This window comes from Felis catus, chromosome A2 (genome assembly GCF_018350175.1).
Source record: "Felis catus isolate Fca126 chromosome A2, F.catus_Fca126_mat1.0, whole genome shotgun sequence".
NCBI classification, from domain to species: domain Eukaryota; kingdom Metazoa; phylum Chordata; class Mammalia; order Carnivora; family Felidae; genus Felis; species Felis catus.
Genome location: NC_058369.1, coordinates 5,098,131 through 5,117,316, shown reverse-complemented (window position 1 = coordinate 5,117,316; position 19,186 = coordinate 5,098,131). Strand labels below are relative to the sequence as shown.

At 47.0% G+C, this 19,186-nt stretch overlaps 1 protein-coding gene across 6 annotated transcripts in view; it reads right to left on the bottom strand.

Annotated features, from left to right (window-relative positions):
* Positions 1 to 368: 368 nt before the first annotated feature.
* The window catches only part of VAV1 (vav guanine nucleotide exchange factor 1), a 47,199-nt gene continuing 28,381 nt past the window's right edge, over positions 369 to 19,186 (bottom strand). For 3 of the 6 annotated variants that reach the window (XM_006928302.4, XM_023244394.2, XM_045044829.1), the window contains exons 16-27: positions 18,637 to 18,738; positions 18,299 to 18,396; positions 18,189 to 18,211; positions 17,971 to 18,016; positions 15,260 to 15,396; positions 14,860 to 14,925; positions 11,014 to 11,045; positions 7,524 to 7,640; positions 5,881 to 5,968; positions 3,942 to 4,062; positions 2,608 to 2,759; positions 369 to 674 (exon numbers count right to left, since the gene is read on the bottom strand). In XM_006928302.4, the coding sequence (XP_006928364.1) occupies positions 621 to 674; positions 2,608 to 2,759; positions 3,942 to 4,062; positions 5,881 to 5,968; positions 7,524 to 7,640; positions 11,014 to 11,045; positions 14,860 to 14,925; positions 15,260 to 15,396; positions 17,971 to 18,016; positions 18,189 to 18,211; positions 18,299 to 18,396; positions 18,637 to 18,738 (1,036 nt within the window). In that variant the 3' untranslated portion in view covers positions 369 to 620. The remainder of the gene's footprint in view (positions 675 to 2,607; positions 2,760 to 3,941; positions 4,063 to 5,880; positions 5,969 to 7,523; positions 7,641 to 11,013; positions 11,046 to 14,859; positions 14,926 to 15,259; positions 15,397 to 17,970; positions 18,017 to 18,188; positions 18,212 to 18,298; positions 18,397 to 18,636; positions 18,739 to 19,186) is intronic. The other 3 variants (XM_006928303.4, XM_019816508.3, XM_003981728.5) reach the window with 3 other exon arrangements.

The following is a 19,186-nucleotide window of genomic DNA, read 5'->3' as shown; positions in this document are numbered from 1 at the left end:
ATCTGTCTGCAGATGGCACTGAGATAGGGAACCTCCAAGTACCAGCTGTCTGCCCAACACCCCAGTGCCAAAGGCCCTGGAATCTTGGGGGGAAACGGACTAACATGAGGTCTCCACCTCTTAGCAGAATCGGAGAGTGATGAAGGTCCAGCACAGACAAAAACAAAGCAGAGTTAACACTTTTTGCGATCTGGAATCTGTGAGTGTAAAATTCTTCCCTGCCTCATGGGGGCCCCATTTCTTTCGTCGGGTCTTATTTTAAATGGCACGGTAAGATAAAGCTGGGAGGTAGGGATCGGGGAGAGGGCTTTCATCGGTGTCCCATGTCCTCTCCCACCCTTCCCCGTCGTCCTGAACGACTACAGTCCTTCCTTTCGACATTTTATTAAAAGCTGTTGCCTCGAGCCCCGCCTTCTCGAGGGGCCCCAGGAGGAAATCGGTGTGTTATAAATTAACCGTGGCAGAGCATCATCCCAGGAGCCCTGCCAGCTGGACGCTGGCCCTCCACCATCCATACCGGTGCTCAGCCCGTGGGACCTGTCACAGCCCCCTGGCCCTGCTGCCTGCTCATCCTGGGCTCAGAGCCTGGAGTTTCTCGTCTCTTGGCCAGTGCACCAAGCTCAGCAGTATTCAGAGTAATCTTCCTCCACGTAGTTGGAGGGGAACCAGCCAACCTGGAGAGAGAGGAGGAAGTGGTTAGGACAGCCTCTGCACGTTCCCCGTTGTTCCCCAACACACCGGGCAGGTTCCCTCTCACCTCAGGACCTTTGCACCTGCCACACCTTCTACCTCAGAAAGTACATCCCCCAGAGGTATACATGGCTGACCCCCCTCACCCCGCCGTCCAGAGAGCTCTCTATCATATGTCACCCTATTCATAAGGTCTTCCTGACCTCATTTAAAACTGCAAACCCCACCCACCTCAACACCCCTTATCCCTATTCTTGGCTTTATTTTTCTCCATAGCAATTGTCAGCATCTTGTTCATTATATACGTTACTTATTTATTAGCTTGTTGTCTGTCTCCATACCCCCGCTACCACATGAGCTCCCCAAGGGCAGGGATTCCTGTCTGTATTATTCGTTAGATTCCCAAGAGCCTAGAATAGTTCTGGCACACAGAGATTAATAAATATTTCTTTTTTTTTTTTCAACGTTTATTTATTTTTGGGACAGAGAGAGACAGAGCATGAACGGGGGAGGAGCAGAGAGAGAGGGAGACACAGAATCGGAAACAGGCTCCAGGCTCCGAGCCATCAGCCCAGAGCCCGACGCGGGGCTCGAACTCACGGACCGCGAGATCGTGACCTGGCTGAAGTCGGACGCCCAACCGACTGCGCCACCCAGGCGCCCCAATAAATATTTCTTAAAAGGATGGATGGATGGATGGACGGATGGACAGACGCATGGATGGATGGATGGATGCGTGGACGGGTGGGTGGGGACACAGATGGGTAGATGGGCGGGTGAGTGGATGGATGGATGGATGAGCAGAGGGGTAGTGGGATGGATGGATGGATTGATGGGTGGATTGATGGGTGGATGGATGGATGGTGCACGGATGGGTGGATGGATACAATGATGGGTGAATTCATCATAGCCCACACTTTCCCATATACCCCCAAAAGGCTCTCTCAAACCCCAACTGTCCTCCGCTGCATACTGAACTTACCTTCCACAATTCTTAAAAAAAAAAAAAATGTTCACCTAAGCAATTATCCAGGCTGTTTTTTCATGTATGTCCCCCCCCACCACTGGTAGAACATAAGCTCCTGACCAGTGTCCTTATCATCATTCAACAAATATTTTTGAGAAACCATTACAAGCGAGGCAGTGTTCTAGAGACTAGGAATTCATTCATGGGTTAAATAAAGAAGACTCCCTGCCTTTGTGAGACAAAAATAAGAACCAGGTAGAAATGAACTTCGTTTGTTAGAGGTCCCTCCTGACAGTCCGAATTCAAGCAGGCAAAAAAGCACAAAAGGCAAGAGTGGTCAGTTCCAATTATGCCTCTTCATGCATTCAATATTTATGTGCCACACGCTGTTCCAGGCACTGGTGACCCCGCAGTTAACAAGATAGACAAAAATCCCTCCCTCCGTGTCCCCCAAACATGCCAACCACTCTCTCACCTCAGGGCCTTTGCACATGCTGGTCTCTGCCTGGAATACTTCCCACCACCCCCTCTATGATCTTCTCACCTGGCTAACTTCACTCATCCCTCAGGGAAAACCTTGGCCTCTCTGAAGTGCTTCTGACCTGCTCCCATCCTGCCCTGTGATTCCCCATCTCAACCCTGACCACTCAGCATTGTACCTGCTTGGTTACAAGTCTAGTGTCTTCACTAGACTATGAGTTTCATGAGGACAGTGCCTGAACAGCCCTCATTTTTGTCTCCTCAGCACCCAGAAGAATGCTCGACATGTAGCAGGCTTTCAGGAAATAAATGCAAGTTATGTGAAGGAATGAAATCTTTATGTCCTCTCCTCCCCTCTGACCAGGGAAGACCTCCCCACCTGCTCCCTTCCACAATTCCAGCACGCCTCCACTATAGCCAGGTCACCCCCATGCCCTTTCCCCAGGCTGCCAAGATTCACCCCGACTCACCCGGCCATAGATCTCCCCTCGCCACCAGCCTTGTTGACCTTTCTTGTTAAGGATCTTGATGATGTCACCCTCCTTGAGGGACAGCTCTGATCGGTCCCGGGCACAGAAGTCATAGCGTGCTTTGGCTGTACCAAAATACTTCGTGCTTCCTGCTGTGTAGGGGAGAGCAGAAGTGGGCAAAGGGCTTGGAGCAGATACCCACCCCCCATCTGGGGACAGTCTGCTTTCAGGAAGGTAACAGGAGGATGGAAAGTCCCTCAATGCTTCTTTGTGCAGAGGGTTAGATGCCCTGAGAGGACACAACTGTACTTCTGGAATCATCTTTCCAGCCCCACCAGTATCCACATTTAGAAAATAATGCCATTTATGTATTTTTTAATGGTTTCTCTATATCTATAATGAAAGAAACAGAGGAAAGCTATGGAAAAATTCATTTTACGCTGTTAATATTAATTATCCTCAAGAGGACCAAGGGTAGTAAAAGAGGAATAAAAGAAAGATGAACGGGGGGGGGGGGAACTTTTCATAGTAAACTTTTCATAGTAAAATATTAAGCAACACTGTGGAATGTAAAACTACTTTGTGGTATTTCTGCAAATGTGCTGAGATCCGTGTATACATCAGGGCAAATCAGCAATGTGCAGACAGATACATTTATTTCACTGGGTGATGGGGATCCTCCATTAAGGATTGGAGTCCTGATGTCATGTTGCTGCTGCTTTTTCAAAAACGTAATATTTTAACAATAATTAATTTAAAAAAATTTTTTGTACATTTATTTATTTTTGAGAGACAGAGTGAGACAAAGTGAGAGTGGGGGAGGGGCAGAGAGAGAGGGAGACACAGGATCGGAAGCAGGCTCCAGGCTCTCAGCTGTCAGCACAGAGCCCGCCGCGGGGCTCGAACCCACAGACCGTGAGATCACGACCTGAGCCGAAGTCGGATGCTCAACTGACTGAGTCACCCAGGCGCCCCACAATAATTAATTTTTAAATCCCTCTTTTTAAAAAAAATTCTGGATGTATAAGAATTCAGAAACTTCAGGATGCACTCCAGCAAAATGAAATGTGGATCAGAGTAAGGAATTTAAAAAATAAAGAAAAATATGGACAACAAGAAATACAGACACTGGCTAAATAATTCTTGATATTGTATTTGAGAAGTCAAATGCAATCGTTAAGAAAAAGTTCCTTAAGCATATGTTGTAATTATTTTAGTTCACAGCACACTGTATCCAACATCCCAGATAATGTCAGTGAACCTACGGGTGAGAGAGACAATTTTGCCTTTTTGTGGGAGAAGGTTACAGATACTCATTAGCGCTTGATATTGACCTCTACCTGGTGGTTTGCTGATGGCTCTCCTCTCAGGCTCCTTGAAGGGGAACTGCAGGCAGGTGTCCAGAGACTTGAAGCAGTCCTTCAGGGAATTCTGCTGGTAAAATTCCACCAGCTCCTGGAGGGACAGAGGGACGGAAGCTCTGCCAGTGGACCAGCCCATGAGGGGCCAGGGCTGGAAGGGGTTACAGCTAACTCCTCGGGTGCAGCAGATCCCTCTTCTGACCTCCCTGGCAAGAGACTCCTGGACTGTTCCCCATGACGGGGGGCTCATTCCCTTCCTGAGCAACCAGGGCTGTTTTATGGGGAAGAGATCACATTGCCTAAAGCTGGTTCTCTTAACAGCCAACTCACTTGATAATAAATTTAACAAATAATCAACTTGCCTGATACCCAGCTCACCAAAATCAACCCCCCCCCCATGGATATCAAGAACCTTATTTGTATAATTAATTATTATAATAAGAATAATAATTCTGTTTATTGAACACCTACTATGTGCTGGTCAGTGTGCAATCACACATCATCAGAATGTCCTAATAACCGTGAAAGGAATATATTCATGATTCCCCCATTTAAAAAATGGAGAAACTGAGTCACAGAGAAGCCAAGTTCCTTGTCCAGGGTCTCATATCTGGAAAAGGGCAGATCCAGAATACAGTCCCCTGGAGGAAAGGGGCAATAGAATGTAGTGGCTAAGACAAAACAAAATGTCTCATGGTTTGGAGTTCTAGATTTCAAAAATGCCAGTATTATGAAAGACCAAAAAAAAAAAAAAAAGAAAAAGAAAAAAGAGAGAGAGAGAGAGAGAGAGAGAGAGACATTTTAGAAAGACTGACAAACTATTACAAATGAAAAGAGACTAAGGAGACCAAAGCTAAATGCAATGTGTGATCCTTAATTATATCCTGGAGGAAAAATAGAGCTATAAAAGATATATATGGGGCCATCAGAGAGTTTGGAAATTGGACTGCATATTACATAAATTTTGCAGCAATGCTCAACTTCCTGGGTATAATAATGATACTGTGATGAGGTACAAGAATGTCTTAGCTCTTATGGATATTCATGCTAAAGTATTTTTTGAAGAAGGGTCTTGACGCCTGCAACTTACCCTTATATATAGCAGATTAAATGTGTGTAGGGGACGGGGAGGGATTAACAGAGGGCACAAAAGAGGTAACAATTAGTAAATGTACATGAAAGATTCATGAATGTTCCTCTCACTATTCCAGTAACTTTTTGGAAATTTTTCAGAAATTAAAAAAAAAAAAAATGAGGAGCAAAATTTTCAGAAACAAGTTTGGGGGAGGAAAAAAAAATTGTAGAATAAATTAACAGTCCCTAACCTTTTAGGAAGCCAAGGATCCGTTGGAGGATCGAGTGAAATCTGAGACCCTCGCCTCCAAGAAAAACACATTCAGGTATGTGCAAAATTCTGGATGTTCTACCAGAGGACCCAAAGCTCGGCAGGGATCCACAGACCGTAGGTAACATCCGTGTGTCTTAGACCCATGGGCTTAAAATGTCTAAAAGATTGCCCAAAATTACAAGGCACCAAACAGGCATTTGAATTCTCCAGTGAAAAGATCATTGAACAGATGAGGTCTTGAAACAAGACCAATGCTCTTCTGTGACACAAGGTAAGGACAAAACATCGATTTTACCTGCATGTGAAATGGGATGTCCCACAGTGACTTAAGGGAACACTGGAGTTCTTTCTACAGCATGTCTGGCACTAAGTGCTCAGTAAATGCTCATTGTCATTCATCATCAGCCATCAGGGGAATGAGTTGAAAGCCAATTGTTTCACAGTGTTCTTTGAGAGGCTTCTCTGAGTGTGTGAAGGTGGGGGGGGGGGCGTCCCAAGATGGAGCTTCAGGGAGGGCCCTGCCTCGATGCTGGGAGACTGGGGATGGGGTAGATTGGCCCTTACCGTAAGCCCCCGGAAAGCCTTCTTCTCTGTAATCCGGTACAATCCTTCTGCTGTCATGATTTTAATGTGTTTGACCTCAACATTATACCTGGAAGCAGTGAGAGAGAGGTCCGGATGGTCACTGGGCCCTGAGGCTGGGGACCCAAGCTCATCTGTCCCCTGCCAGGTGTTAGCCCCAGTCTATACACCCCCAACCATGGAAGGCACAATCTTGACAAATTCAGGGAGGGCAAGACCACTGAATCACCTTCCCTGATTCAGAGGGTTGTTAAGAAGGCACAAAGATCTTGTAAAGAAAGACACGTTCTATAACAGAGAAGATGAGATCTATCCTTCCCCCAAGATGAAGGACCTAGAATCTATAGGATGGGAAAAGAGACCCATTTCCACCAAGATGGCAGACCGCAGATCAGTAAGGGCATGGAAGAGATATTCACATCTGCCAACAAGGAAACCTAGATAACAACAACAACAACAACAAAAATCTGACTCCAGAAAACTAGAAATGATGAGAAAAAAAAATGCTGAGCTCTCAAAAAAGCAAGGGAAATTCCCAGTGGCCAGAAATGAGGTTGAAACTAAACACCAAGCTTATTGCGTGAACTGCTACCCTACAGGGTTTGTTTATCTTGGTCACCAAGTATCTTATGCCTTGATGACCCCACAGAGACATGGGATGAGTTACTGGGTCCATGGAGGTGGAGTTAGCAGTGAGACCTGCCTACACCCCATAAGCCTGGACGGTCAAATGCTACATCCTTGCAAAATGAAAACCCTTTGCATCCACAAACCTGTGGATGCAAAACCACAGACGGCCAATAAAAAAGGTCTGTCTCAGACTCGACACAGAAAAGCCACCCTTGTGAATTCAGAACCTCAGACCTGCCCTCGTGCAGGTTTTGGTGTTTGAACTTAAACCACATGTACAGCCTGGGAAGCTAAAGAATTAACCTAAAAACAAATCCACCTGTTGGTGACCCCAATGAAAACAAATGCAAAATCTCTGGAGACCCAAGCAGCAGAAGACTGCCACCAGGAAAGCCCCACCCGAGATCACAAGACGAAATTTCAGGGGCGCCTGGGCAGCTCAGTTGGTTAAGCATCCGACTCTTGATTCTGGCTCAGGTCACGATCTCACGGTTCGTGGGATAGAGCCCCGTGTCGGGCTCTGTGCTGACAGTGCAGAGCCTGCTTGGGATTCTCTCTCTCCCTCTTGCTCAGCCCCTCCCCAACTCTCTCTCTCTAAATAAATAAATGCTCAGCCCCTCCCCCACTCCCTCTCTCTCTCTAAATAAATAAACTTAAGGAAAAAAAGACAAAATTGCAAAACCAACCAGGAAACAAGTCACCGTGAGTGAGAAGCTCACACAACAGACAGACATGAGTGAAGGGACCCACTAGCCTTGGGTCCAGGTGGCATTTCTGCCTCTCACTAGGATGAGCTAAATGCCTTTTGGAGACTGTCTTGGAGACATATCGTTTTCTTGTAGGTGTCAGTCAAGTAAAAGGAATAAGACGGACAAAAACACCCAGGACGCCACAGGGCTCAGTGAGAGATGGCTGTCAGGATAGTTCCTTCCCTTCCTCCCAGGCTCCTTCCTGCAGCACCCAAATCACAGCGAGTCAGGGGTGGGAGGAGTTACTTAATGCTGATGGCAAATTCTGCTGAGTCCTTCACCCGCTGCCGCACCAAGAACGTCCCATCCGAGCGGTTGGTGAGGATACTTTCTGCCCCGGCGCGCTCCATGGGGCCAGCGTACCTGTCAGGACACATCAGGGAGAGAGGTCCACACGGCCCCTATGCTTGAGCCCCCACGTTGTCATACTGAGGCCACTCTTTCCCCCATCCTGTGACTTTTCAGCAGGTGACAGTCCCAGGGCGGGCTGCTCCAAAATGGGCCACTTTGGTGTCAAGACTATTTTGGGTTAAAAAGCAATCCAAACTCTTTATCTTCCCCCCCCCCGCCCCACCCGACCAAAAAAAAAAAAAAAAGAAACTGCCCCAAACGGATCCGGACAGAGCACCTGCTGGGGGCAAAGAGCTGTCAGCACAGACACGTCCGTTAGTCTACGAACGAAGTACCACGGACACAGAGGAACCTAGCAAGTCCTGTTTGATCAAATCCTCTGTGACCCACGGCTTTTGAGTGGCCCAGCAAACATGTGTACCAAAGATTTCCTCTTCTTCATCTTCCAGACAAGTGCCTTGCTTCCCTTTCAAGTCCCACACCACTGCTCCCTTCCCCTTGGTTCAGAATGACGTACATGCCTCCGTTTGCCCGACTGTCTTGGGATTTCCGCGTCTGGGTGGCGTCCCCCCACACACAAAATCCAATTTGACTTTTCTCCTCTCACTCTGTGTCGTGTCAATCTGATTCTTAGCTCCCCTAGAAGGACCTAGAAGGGGACGGGAATTCTGACTCCCTGAAATGCCCTTTTATAATGAACTGGTAATCTCCTAAGTAAACCATTTTCCTGCATTCTGGGAGTCTGTGTTAGCAAACTGGGGACGACGTTGTGGGAACCTCTAATTTACAGCCGGTCGGTGGGAAGTCCTGGAAGCCTGGACCGGACATTGGCAGTCTCCTGGGAACCGACCCCTAACCGGTGGGGACTGCAGTCATCTCTGGGTGGGCAGTGTCAGAAATGAACTGAACTGCATGACAGCCAGCTGAGAGGGGAGAATTGCAGAACTGCGTAGATGTGGGGAAAAACCCACACGCTCGGCTGAGACTGTGAGTATAGAAAAGCAGACATTTTCCCCTTTGCTCTGGAATTTGGCATTACTGGGATGGGCATTTACCGCATCCACACTCCTCGCCCGTCTCTGTGGCCACCAGGACAGAAGCTGGATGAGAGGGGTGAGACACTAGCCTCGGAGACCAACTGCGAAGCGGGAACCAAAATACTCCACCAGCAAGGTGAAAGATAGCAAATGAAGGAAGGAGTATTTTAATGTTTATTTATTTTGGGGACAGAGACAGACAGAGCATGAACGGGGGAGGGGCAGAGAGAGAGGGAGACACAGAATCTGAAGCAGGCTCCAGGCTCTGAGCCATCAGCCCAGAGCCTGACGCAGGGCTCGAACTCACGGAGCGCAAGATCGTGACCTGGCTGAAGTCGGACACTTAACCGACTGCGCCACCCAGGCGCCCCAGGAAGGAGTATTTTAATGCAATACTTTTAAAAGTCAAAATGATTGCCAAAACAGCCAGAAAGGGAGCAAGGCTCTGACATGTACCGCTTCGTGGACGGATCCCGAACATAGGATGCTCAGAAAAGAGAGCCGTGTGTGGAATGTCCAGAACAGGCACATCCACAGACAGGAAGGGGTCAGAGGAAGGTGCTGGGGGCTGGGGAGGCAGGGGGGGTGACCACACACGGGGGCGTGACCACACACTGGGGAGGCAGGGGGGGTGACCACACATCCCCTTTGGGGGGATGGAATGTTCTAGACTCATAGTGATGATGGCCACCCAACCTCGTGAACGTAGTAAATGCCACTGGATATAAATATATTTGTGCCGTAATGTAAATATATAACATAAAGAATATATATTAATATATTATATATATTAATTATATATAATTAATTATATGACTATATATTATATACTATAATTATAATGTATAGTTATATAGTATATTATATAATATATACTATACTATAATATATATTAATTAATTATATTATAATTAATATATCATATAATATATTAATATATATTATAGATAATATACAATTATGCATGACACATAAATGTGAATATGAATGTATTATGTTATAACTGTAAATATATAACACACATACTATTTACTAGTTTTGGATGATATGTAATTACAGATGATATATAAATGTGGATATGAATATATTTATGCTGCAAATGTAAATATATAACAAATAATATACCATTAACTTGAGGTAAATATATAACTATATATGATATATGCATGTGAATATGTAATATAAACATAAATACTAACATAAATGCAACTTTAAACGGTTAGTTGTACGTTATGTGGATTTCACCTCAGGTTTTGAAATGAATGCAAAAGAAAACCCATGGTGAACAAAATGCCAAGGCTTTAAATAAAGACAAGATCCACCTCCATACTCTTGGGTTCAACTCTTTCTACCCCCAGCCCTGTCAGGTCCTGTCTTTATTTACAGTTTTGATGTTTTGCTTATCATGGATTTAGTCTGCCTTGCTTTCGATTATTTTAAATGCCGCATTGAACCATCACGGATCTCAATGCCTGAGTGTTTGGCTGCCTCCTCCAATTCTGCACCTAAAGTGAGGGTCTCGCTCTCCTGATACAACTCCACGCCTGGTGACCACATCCCAGCAGGGGAGGGCAGACACCAGGTCTGAATCCTGGCTCTGCTACTTGGCTGCTCTGTGACCTTGGGAGCTGATTTTGCCACACTCTGAGCCCCAGTTTTCTCTTCTAAAAAAAAGGAAGATAAAACTACCCTCTGCAGAGGACATTTCTGACCAGACGTGGCTGAGGCGCCTAACACGTGGTCTGTCAGCATCATGACTTTCCAGAGGCAGTAAGGTCAGGCTCTGGAGTCAGGCAGATGGGCTCCATCCCATCTCCGTTCCCTTCCTCACTGTGTGACATGGAACAAGTCACTTCCCCTCTCTGAGCCTCCGTTGCCTCCTTCTTTTCCAAAAGGAAACAGCCCTAGGAAGCATAAGTTGGTATTAGTCTATTTTCCGGAAACGAAAGCTGAAGCAAGGAGAGGCTGAGTTACTGGCCCAAGGTCACACAGCCGGGAAATACTGGACTCAGGATTTGAACCCTGTCAGTGGGCTCCAGAAGCAACACTGTAAACACCTGCCCCTCACTGCTCTACATTCAATAGGTGCTCAAAAAACAGGGGCGAGGGGCTGCTGGTAACATCACCACCATCATTTTCCTTCCAGTGAGGCCCTAATCGCCCAAAGTCAGGGACCTTCTTTTGTTTGCTCGCGCCTCAGCAGCCCTGGGCCCAGGGCTCCATCCAGCAGTCGATGCCCAGAGTTCAAAAAATGAATGAGATATTGGTTTGGAGTCGCCTTCCGTGCCCAGCCAGGGAACCCACCCCAGGGAGCCCAAGTTGAAAATAAGAAAGGTAGTTCCACTCACCAGAGATGAACAGTCAGGTCCTGAGGGGGACCCTGGGGACACAGAGACCGAGACTTAGGGTAAAGAGCCAAGGTTAGCAACGGAGTGCAGGGTGCATCACTCATATACTCATTCACTCTGCCATCATTTATTGAGTGTTTATTATACGCCAGGCACTGTGCTATTCATTGAAGACACAGCCTCAGAATCTAATGGGAGAGACTGGTCCACTTCCACTCAGGGGTTGTCCAGCCACTGTTGTAGCATGACTCTCAAGTTAAGAATGGATTTTACGGGGCACCTGGGTGACTCAGTCGGTTAAGCGGCCGACTTCGGCTCAGGTCATGATCTCACGGTCCGTGGGTTCGAGCCCCGCATCGGGCTCTGTGCTGACAGCTCGGAGCCTGGAGCCTGCTTTGGATTCTGTGTCTCCCTCTCTCTGACCCTCCCCCATTCATGCTCTGTCTCTCTCTGTCTCAAAAATAAATAAACGTTAAAAAAAATTTTTTTTTAAAAGAATGGATTTTACACTTTTAAATGGTTGACAAAAATCAAAGGAAGAATAATATTGCTCGGCATGTGAAGATGGGGTGAAATTCACATGCCAAGGTCCAGAAATTCAGTTTTATTGGGACAATGGTCAGTCTCACTCATTTGCACATCGTCTGTGCTGCTTTTGTACCATTTTGGCAGAGGTGAGAAATCACAAAAGAGAGCATCTGACCTACAAAGATGAAACTCTATATTATCTGTCTATTTACAGAAAGCCCAACCCCTGGTCTGAATTCATGTAAAAGTGCACACTTTCACCACATCAGGACGGCTATTGTAAAATAACAAAAAACAAACAAAACAAGAACAGAAAAATAACAAGTGTTGGGAAGGATATAGGGAAATTGGAAACCTTGTTGCGTTACTGGCAGAAATGTGAAATGGCACAGCTACTACTGAAAACAGACGGTGGTTCCTGAAAACCTAAAAATAGAATTACCATATGGCCCAGCGATTCGTCTTCTGGGTATCTACCCGAAAGAATTAAAAGCAGGGATTCGAAGAGATATTTACACATCCGTGTTCCTAGCAGCGTTACCCATGATTGCCAGAGGGTTAGGTCTCCATCAACAGATGGACAGATAAACCAAATGTGGCATGCACACACAATGGATTATTAGCCATAAGAAGGGCATTCTGACATCTGTTACGACACGGATGAACTCTGAAAATGTTATGCTCACTGCAAAAGCTAGTCTCCAAGGGACACATATACCACTCATCCGAGGTCCCTAAGAGGAGTCAAATTCACAGAGACAGGAAGTAGATGGTGGGAGCCAGGGGCTGGGGGATGGGGTGGGGACTTAGTGTTTCAGCTCTGCAGGATGGAGAGTTCTGGAAATGGACAGTGGTGGTGGTTGCACAAACGTACGAATGTACCTAATGCCACTGAACTGTATACTCAAAAATGGCTAAAATGGCAAATTTTATACAATTTGTGTTTGACCATAATTTAAAAATAGTAATAATATGGGGCGCCTGGGGGCCTCAGTCAGTTGAGCGTCAGACTTCAGCTCAGGTCATGATCTCACAGTCTGTGGGTTCGAGCCCTGTGTCGGGCTCTGTGCTGACAGCTCAGAGCCTGGAGCCCGCTTGGGATTCTCTCTCTCCCTCCCCTTCTCTCTGTCCCTCCTCGACTTGCCCTCTTTCTCAAAATAAAAAAATAAACTTAGAAAGAAACAACAAAAATAAAAATAGTAATGGAAAGAATGTGAAACTACCACCTGTATCTAGTTCTGAAACATCACCCCAAAAGAAAACCCAAACACATCACCCATCAAACAGTCGGTCCCAAAGCCCCCCACCTCCAGCATCTGGGAACCACCAATCTGCTCTCTGTTCCTGTGGATGTACCTATTTGAGACATTTCACATAAATGAAATGATTGCAAAATGTACTATACCACTGAAGCGTGCACTTTAAAATGGTTTTTATGTTTTTCAAATTTCACCTCAATTTGTTTTAAAGGGGAAGAAAAAAGAATGAAATATTCTGTGCACAATATGAAAAGATCCCAAGATATATTAAAAGGCAAGCAGGGGGCTGCAAAATAGTATTAAATCTTCTGAATAAATCATGGGGCAAATGAGAATTGCTATTCGTATCGACTTAGTACGTATATTAAGAAACTCCAGACAGACACTCATAAAACAAATACAGTAGCAGCTATCTTGTAAGGTAGGTGGGGCCAGGAGGATGGAATCCTTCAGTAGAAAGGAGAATTGCCATTTTTTTTATCTTTTCTCAGAGCCTTCATTGTAACGAGAGAGAAGGAGGCTAGGACAGGTGTAGTTTTAAGAAGGCAGTACATTTGGAGGCAGAAATTGGAGAGATGCCCAGATCTTGGCTTCTGAATGCCGTGTCCCACTGAAAGGACCAGGGCTCCTTGGAAAAACAGGTGATTCCAAGACTGAGGCATGGGAAGTACAAGGTGGGTCTGGTTTTGTGCCAGAAAATAAGGAACAGCTCAGAGAATGATGGGGACATATCAAAAGGACAGATGAGCCAGCCTGATGGGGCTCCCGCTGGCCAAAGCTGGGACCATTTTTAGAATAAGAATCCACAGGCATTTCCGGACATACATACATGCATGCATACCTGATTGATTAGTAATTGGATAGATACCTGCCTACATAGAATTATAGATGTTCGATACATATATAGGTATGTGGATTGATACATAAATCATTGATAGACACACAGAGACACAGATAGATATATAGCTGATCATTAGATATACAGATGCCTGACTGATAGGTAGGGTGAGTGACTGATTGATTGACTGACTGACAGAAAGGGAGGCGGCTCATCCTTACATCTGCTAATAAACTTGGACAGAACAATGACGTTGGAAATGCATAGCTCCACAGTGGAGAAACCTGGGAGACCTCAGGCCAAAAAAGAAAAAAAGAAAAATCTCTAAAAGACAATTTAGGGAAAATTGTCAAAATTTAAATATGGACTACAGGTTAAATCGTAGTATAATGTCAATGTCAAGTGTTAAATTCATGGTTGTTAACATCACGCTATGGTTACGTAAGAAAAGGTTCTTGTTCTCAGGAGGTGTTTAAGGGTGAAGGGAAAACATAGCTGTAAACTTACTTTTAAATGCCTCAGGAAAACAATAATATGAAATTTTTGAATAAAATAAAGTGTGCAGAGAAAGAACAAATGTGGACAGCTGGTGAATCTGGGAAAGGCTATTTGGAGTTGCTGGCATTATTGTAGCCACCTTTCTGGAAGTCTGCAATGATACAAAATTCAAGCGACAGAAGGGGAGTTTCCCTCTGCGGGTTCCTATTTGGGCTGTGAAGCAGGCAGAGGGGGTGTCTGCAGTGAGGGAGAGAGGTCTGGGGAGATGGGAAAGACCTGAGGTCATCGTAGAGCGAGGGGGCTGGGTGAGCAGAGACTGGGCACAGTGCGGGCAGGTGCGTCCACAGGAGCTGGGCCGAGAGGCCTGGGTGGCCCCAGCACCCGATGGGATAGCACTCGCTGCCTCTGAAAGGAAGCCAGTGACTGGCCAGCCTTCTGGCCACCCCTGATTTTCTGCAGTACAAGGAAGAGGACCTTCATACAGGAAGAATCAAGAGGGAAAGGATTGGTCATCGTTGTCCATGTGCCCCCCGCCCCCACCCCCACCCCCGCCTCCACTCTGGGCTCGGTCGACACGTTAGGCAGAGCACGGAGTTTGGGAATGACTTACTGTGATGGGCAGCCCCTCTCTATCTCAGGGGTGTTAATTCAAGGCTTCCTGCCCTCGCAGGACCCTCTCCAGACCCCCCTTGCCCTCTCTCCATCCAGATTTGAGGCACTTACATGCACGTAGGGCTTGACCCTGTTACAGGGAAACCAGCCAACTTCATTGGTAGCCGTATTCCTGCCCTAAAAATCCGGGAGGGAAAGACACGGACGCAGAAGTTACTTGCATTCACGTGCGTGTATGTGTGTGTGCCCATCTTTCTACCCACTGGCCATCTGCCCACCCATCCATCCCTCTGTGGCCCGCATGACCCATGGAGTTCTAGCCAGTATCAACCTCCTGGCAAGACAGCCAGCTCAGAAGGGCCAGGCCAGCCCTAGAAATCCCCATGTATAACACCCTCCCCAGATGCCTCGTCCAGACCAGCCTCCCCTTGCCAAAGCCTTCCCAGGACTGCCTACGTCCATGACCCCACACTCAGATCCTTCTCCATCACTCCCACCGCCCAGCCTGTACCTCCCACCAGTTCTGTTCGGCCTCAGCCTTGGTGAGCTCCACGATGTCTCCAGGGTTGAGCCGCAGGAAAGGACCAATGGCTCCAGGTGGTGGGGGAAGCCCATAGTATTCCTGGCACACCTCCATCTTGGGCAGGCCTGGAGGGAAGGGAAGGCGGTGGCTCAGTGCGGTTGGCGGCCACGGATTTTCAGACCTGAGCCTCACCGCCCTCCAGGATGGCGAAAAGTAGAGACCAAGAGAAACACGTCCTCATGTGTGCCAAAAGTCCGAGACGGGCTGTCTTCACAAGAGCCCCAAACTGGAAACAACCCAACGGCCTCAATGGAATGCATAAACTGAGTGTGACAGAAGCACACAACAGAATGTGACACAGCAATGAACAAATTACCGTCACAAGCAACCACGTCAATGAGTCTCACCAACACGACGCAGGAGGAGGACATACCACATGATTTCATTTTTACGAAGTTCAAGGAAAGGCAAAACTGACCTATGGTGGTAGGGGTCTAAGAGTGGTCCCCTCGGAGAGCCAGGTTGGGGGGGACTGAACAGCAGTCTGGTAAAGCCTTCTGTGTGGAGGAGTTGAATAATCTCTCCTGTCCAGCAGGGCAGTCATTAGTCAGAGGTGGTGAGCGAGAGCTCACAATGTGGCTAGTGTGGCTGAATACGGGAGTTTTAAGGTTATTTAAATTAGTTTCAATTTGCATTGGACAGTGTAGTTCTAGAATTCGGTGAAACGTTCCATATCTTGATCTGTGTGGTGGTTACAGGGGTAGAAATGCATGGAGCCATGCAGTTAAGATTTGCTCACTTATACACATTACAGTATGTATTTTCTATCTCAATAAACAGTGTGTGTGTGTGTACGTGTGTGTGTATATATATACATATATATTACACACACACACACATACGTATGCATATATATAATGGATATGTACAAGTGTGTGTATTAATATAAGTGTATATAATATATTAATATTAATTAATATAATTATATATATTAAACATAATTAATTATATTAATATAATATAGTAATATATATACAATATGCATAAATATAAATACATATAATAGATACACACACACTTACTTTTCTAAATGTGCATCTATTTTTGACAGAGAGAGAGTGCAGAGGAGGGGCAGAGAGAGAGGGAGAGAGAATCCCAAGCAGGCAGTGCAGAACCTGATGTGGGGCTTGAACTCACAAACTGTGAGATCATGTCCTGAGCCTAAATCAAGAGTCGGACACTTAACCAACTAAGCCACCCAGGCACCCCTACACACACACACGCGCGCACACACACACACACACACACACACATAAATATTTCCCTCTATTGAGGACATTTGGGTTGTTTCTGGTTTTTGACAAAGCTGACATACACTTTTGTATAAAATGGATTATACAACGCATATAAATCTACGTATAATTATATATACGTTCTTCTTAATGAATCGTTTGTTTCTAGTTTTTTATTATTTCAAATAAAGCTGAGATATCTGTATCTATCTATAGACACAGATTATAGATATCTATAGATCTTTGTACATTGACATCTATATATGAATATACATAGACACGGATAGATAGATATGCAGTCTGAGCCTTTACACTGACTCTGTATTATTATGAGCAAAGGTTTTACTTCCTCAGCCACACCAAACTGTTCTCACGTGTTTAATGCTGCCTGGCTTCCCTGCCTCCCAGCCTTTGCGCATGCTATTCCCTCTGCCTGGAACACCCCTGCCCTCCTCCCCACCTGCCTAACCCTCTCATCCATCAAATGTCTGCCTAAATGTCTCCTCCTCTGAGAAGCCTTCCCTGAAGGCTCAGATCTGTCAAGTCCCCCAGGTTCTATGTTCCAGAGAACCTTCTAGTCGCCCACTACAAGGTAATGTCTTAAAATTCTCTCCCTCACCACTGGTCTCAGAGCTTCTGGAGGATGAGAGGCCCCAGATGTGACCACGTATACAGTAGATATTGAACACAAGGCACCCATCACTGCTGTGATGTCACAAAATTCGTCAACATAGGAATGAGTCCAGCCTTTCCCCCTGCCATTGGGCTAAAATGAATCTGTGCCCTCCACTTCCCCATCCTCGAGTGGAGGGCACTCTGCTGAAACTATAGATCATGATAAGATTCTGTGGCACGGAATCAAGAGGAGAGGAGGTAAGGACCACCAGAGGCGTGCCGCTTTGGAAAGCAAGGGAAAAGAGGCAGTGAAGAGGAGAAATTGGACGGTAAGATAAAGAGCACCTTTGCAAGGATGGCTACTGCCCCATGCCTTCTCTTCCTAGTGTTTGAGCAAAGCAAGTAAATAATTTGGGTCATTTTTAAAGTTTTTTTAATGTTATTTATTTTTGAGAGAGAGAGAGGGAGACAGCATGAGCAGGGGAGGGGCAGAGACACAGAATCCGAAGCAGGCTCCGGGCTCTGAGCTGTCGGCACAGAGCCCGATGCGGGGCTCGAACCCACCAACCGCGAGATCATGACCTGAGCCAAAGTCGGACGCTCAACCGACTGAGCCACCCGGGCGCCCCCAGTTGGTTATCTTTAAATTCCTTTCGGGTTTCTAGGACTGCAACCAATGGCTCACAGCTTTACAAGCAGGACCTTATGTGATCGTTAATATAACTGTTGAGATCTGGGGCAGAGACCAGGCTTCCTCCTGCCCCACACAACGCCCACCCCCCTCAGACTCACCCAGGTCATTCCGCTTTTTGTCCTGAGGTCGGCGATGTGGCTTATCCTGGAGGGAGACAGCGAAACTGCAAGTGTGGCTCCCCAGGCCCAGCCTGGGGCCCCCTCAGCTCCTATGTGAGCACCCAGCAAAGGGCCATGCCCACTGCTGGGGTCTCCTGGGTCACCCTTCCTTATCCCCCATGATTTCTCATACAGAGAAAGGAGAATGGGGGTCTTACCTTCTTCATAGTTCCTGAAAAATCTATGGGGGGCGGGGAAGGAAATAGTCAGCATGGAAATCCCCCCCCACGGGACCAAGCCCACCTGCCCCAGTCTCTCCCACTGGTACCTTGCCCATGTCGGCCACATGGAGGGACCCTTCCCAGACACTCCTTGTGTGCAGGTGCCCGGCACCGATGACAACGGTAACCCTGATAGAAAGTGCCTCTGGGATGCCAAGGGGAGATTAAGGGACGTCAGTGATGTTGACTGGACACAGCCGATCATTTGCCAACAACGTGAAGGGTGCCCTTGGGTTCTCTTCAGGGCAAGAGAGAGACGCAGAAGCGGAAGCCCAAGGGAGAGCCTCCCACCTCCCAACCCAGGGGACAGACAGCCAGAGAAGCCCCTCTGAGGGGGACGAGCTGACCGCACCCAGGCCCCAGGCCCATCCCCCCAGACCCCTACCTCAGCAGCATCTGGCAAGCCTTGCACGACGTGGTCTCCTCAAAGGAGAACATTTGGAAGTCGTGCCCGTTGGCAGTAGCGTTCTCAGGGTAGATGTTGGAGCTGGAGAGGGGAGAGAATTCCCCGTGACGGAACAGCATTCAGCCGCACAAGGGAAAGAAGGACCAACACGTGCTGCCCTTTGGACGTATCGGGGCAGCCATACTGGATACGCTACATAAACCAGAAGCCATGTCTCCAGCCCTCCACTGCTGGGCATGTGGGTGGAGACAGAGAGCAGACCGGTGGTTGCCAGGGGCTGGGAGCAGAGGGAATGGGGACTGAGTACTACATGGGTGCAGGGTTTCCTTTTGGGGGGATGAAAATGTTTTGGAACTTAGAGGTGGTGGTTACACAATATCGTGAGGCACTAAATGCCATTGAATCATACACTTTAAAATAGCGAAATTTTGGGGCGCCTGGGTGGCGCAGTCGGTTGAGCGTCCGACTTCAGCCAGGTCACGATCTCGCGGTCCGTGAGTTCGAGCCCCGCGTCAGGCTCTGGGCTGAT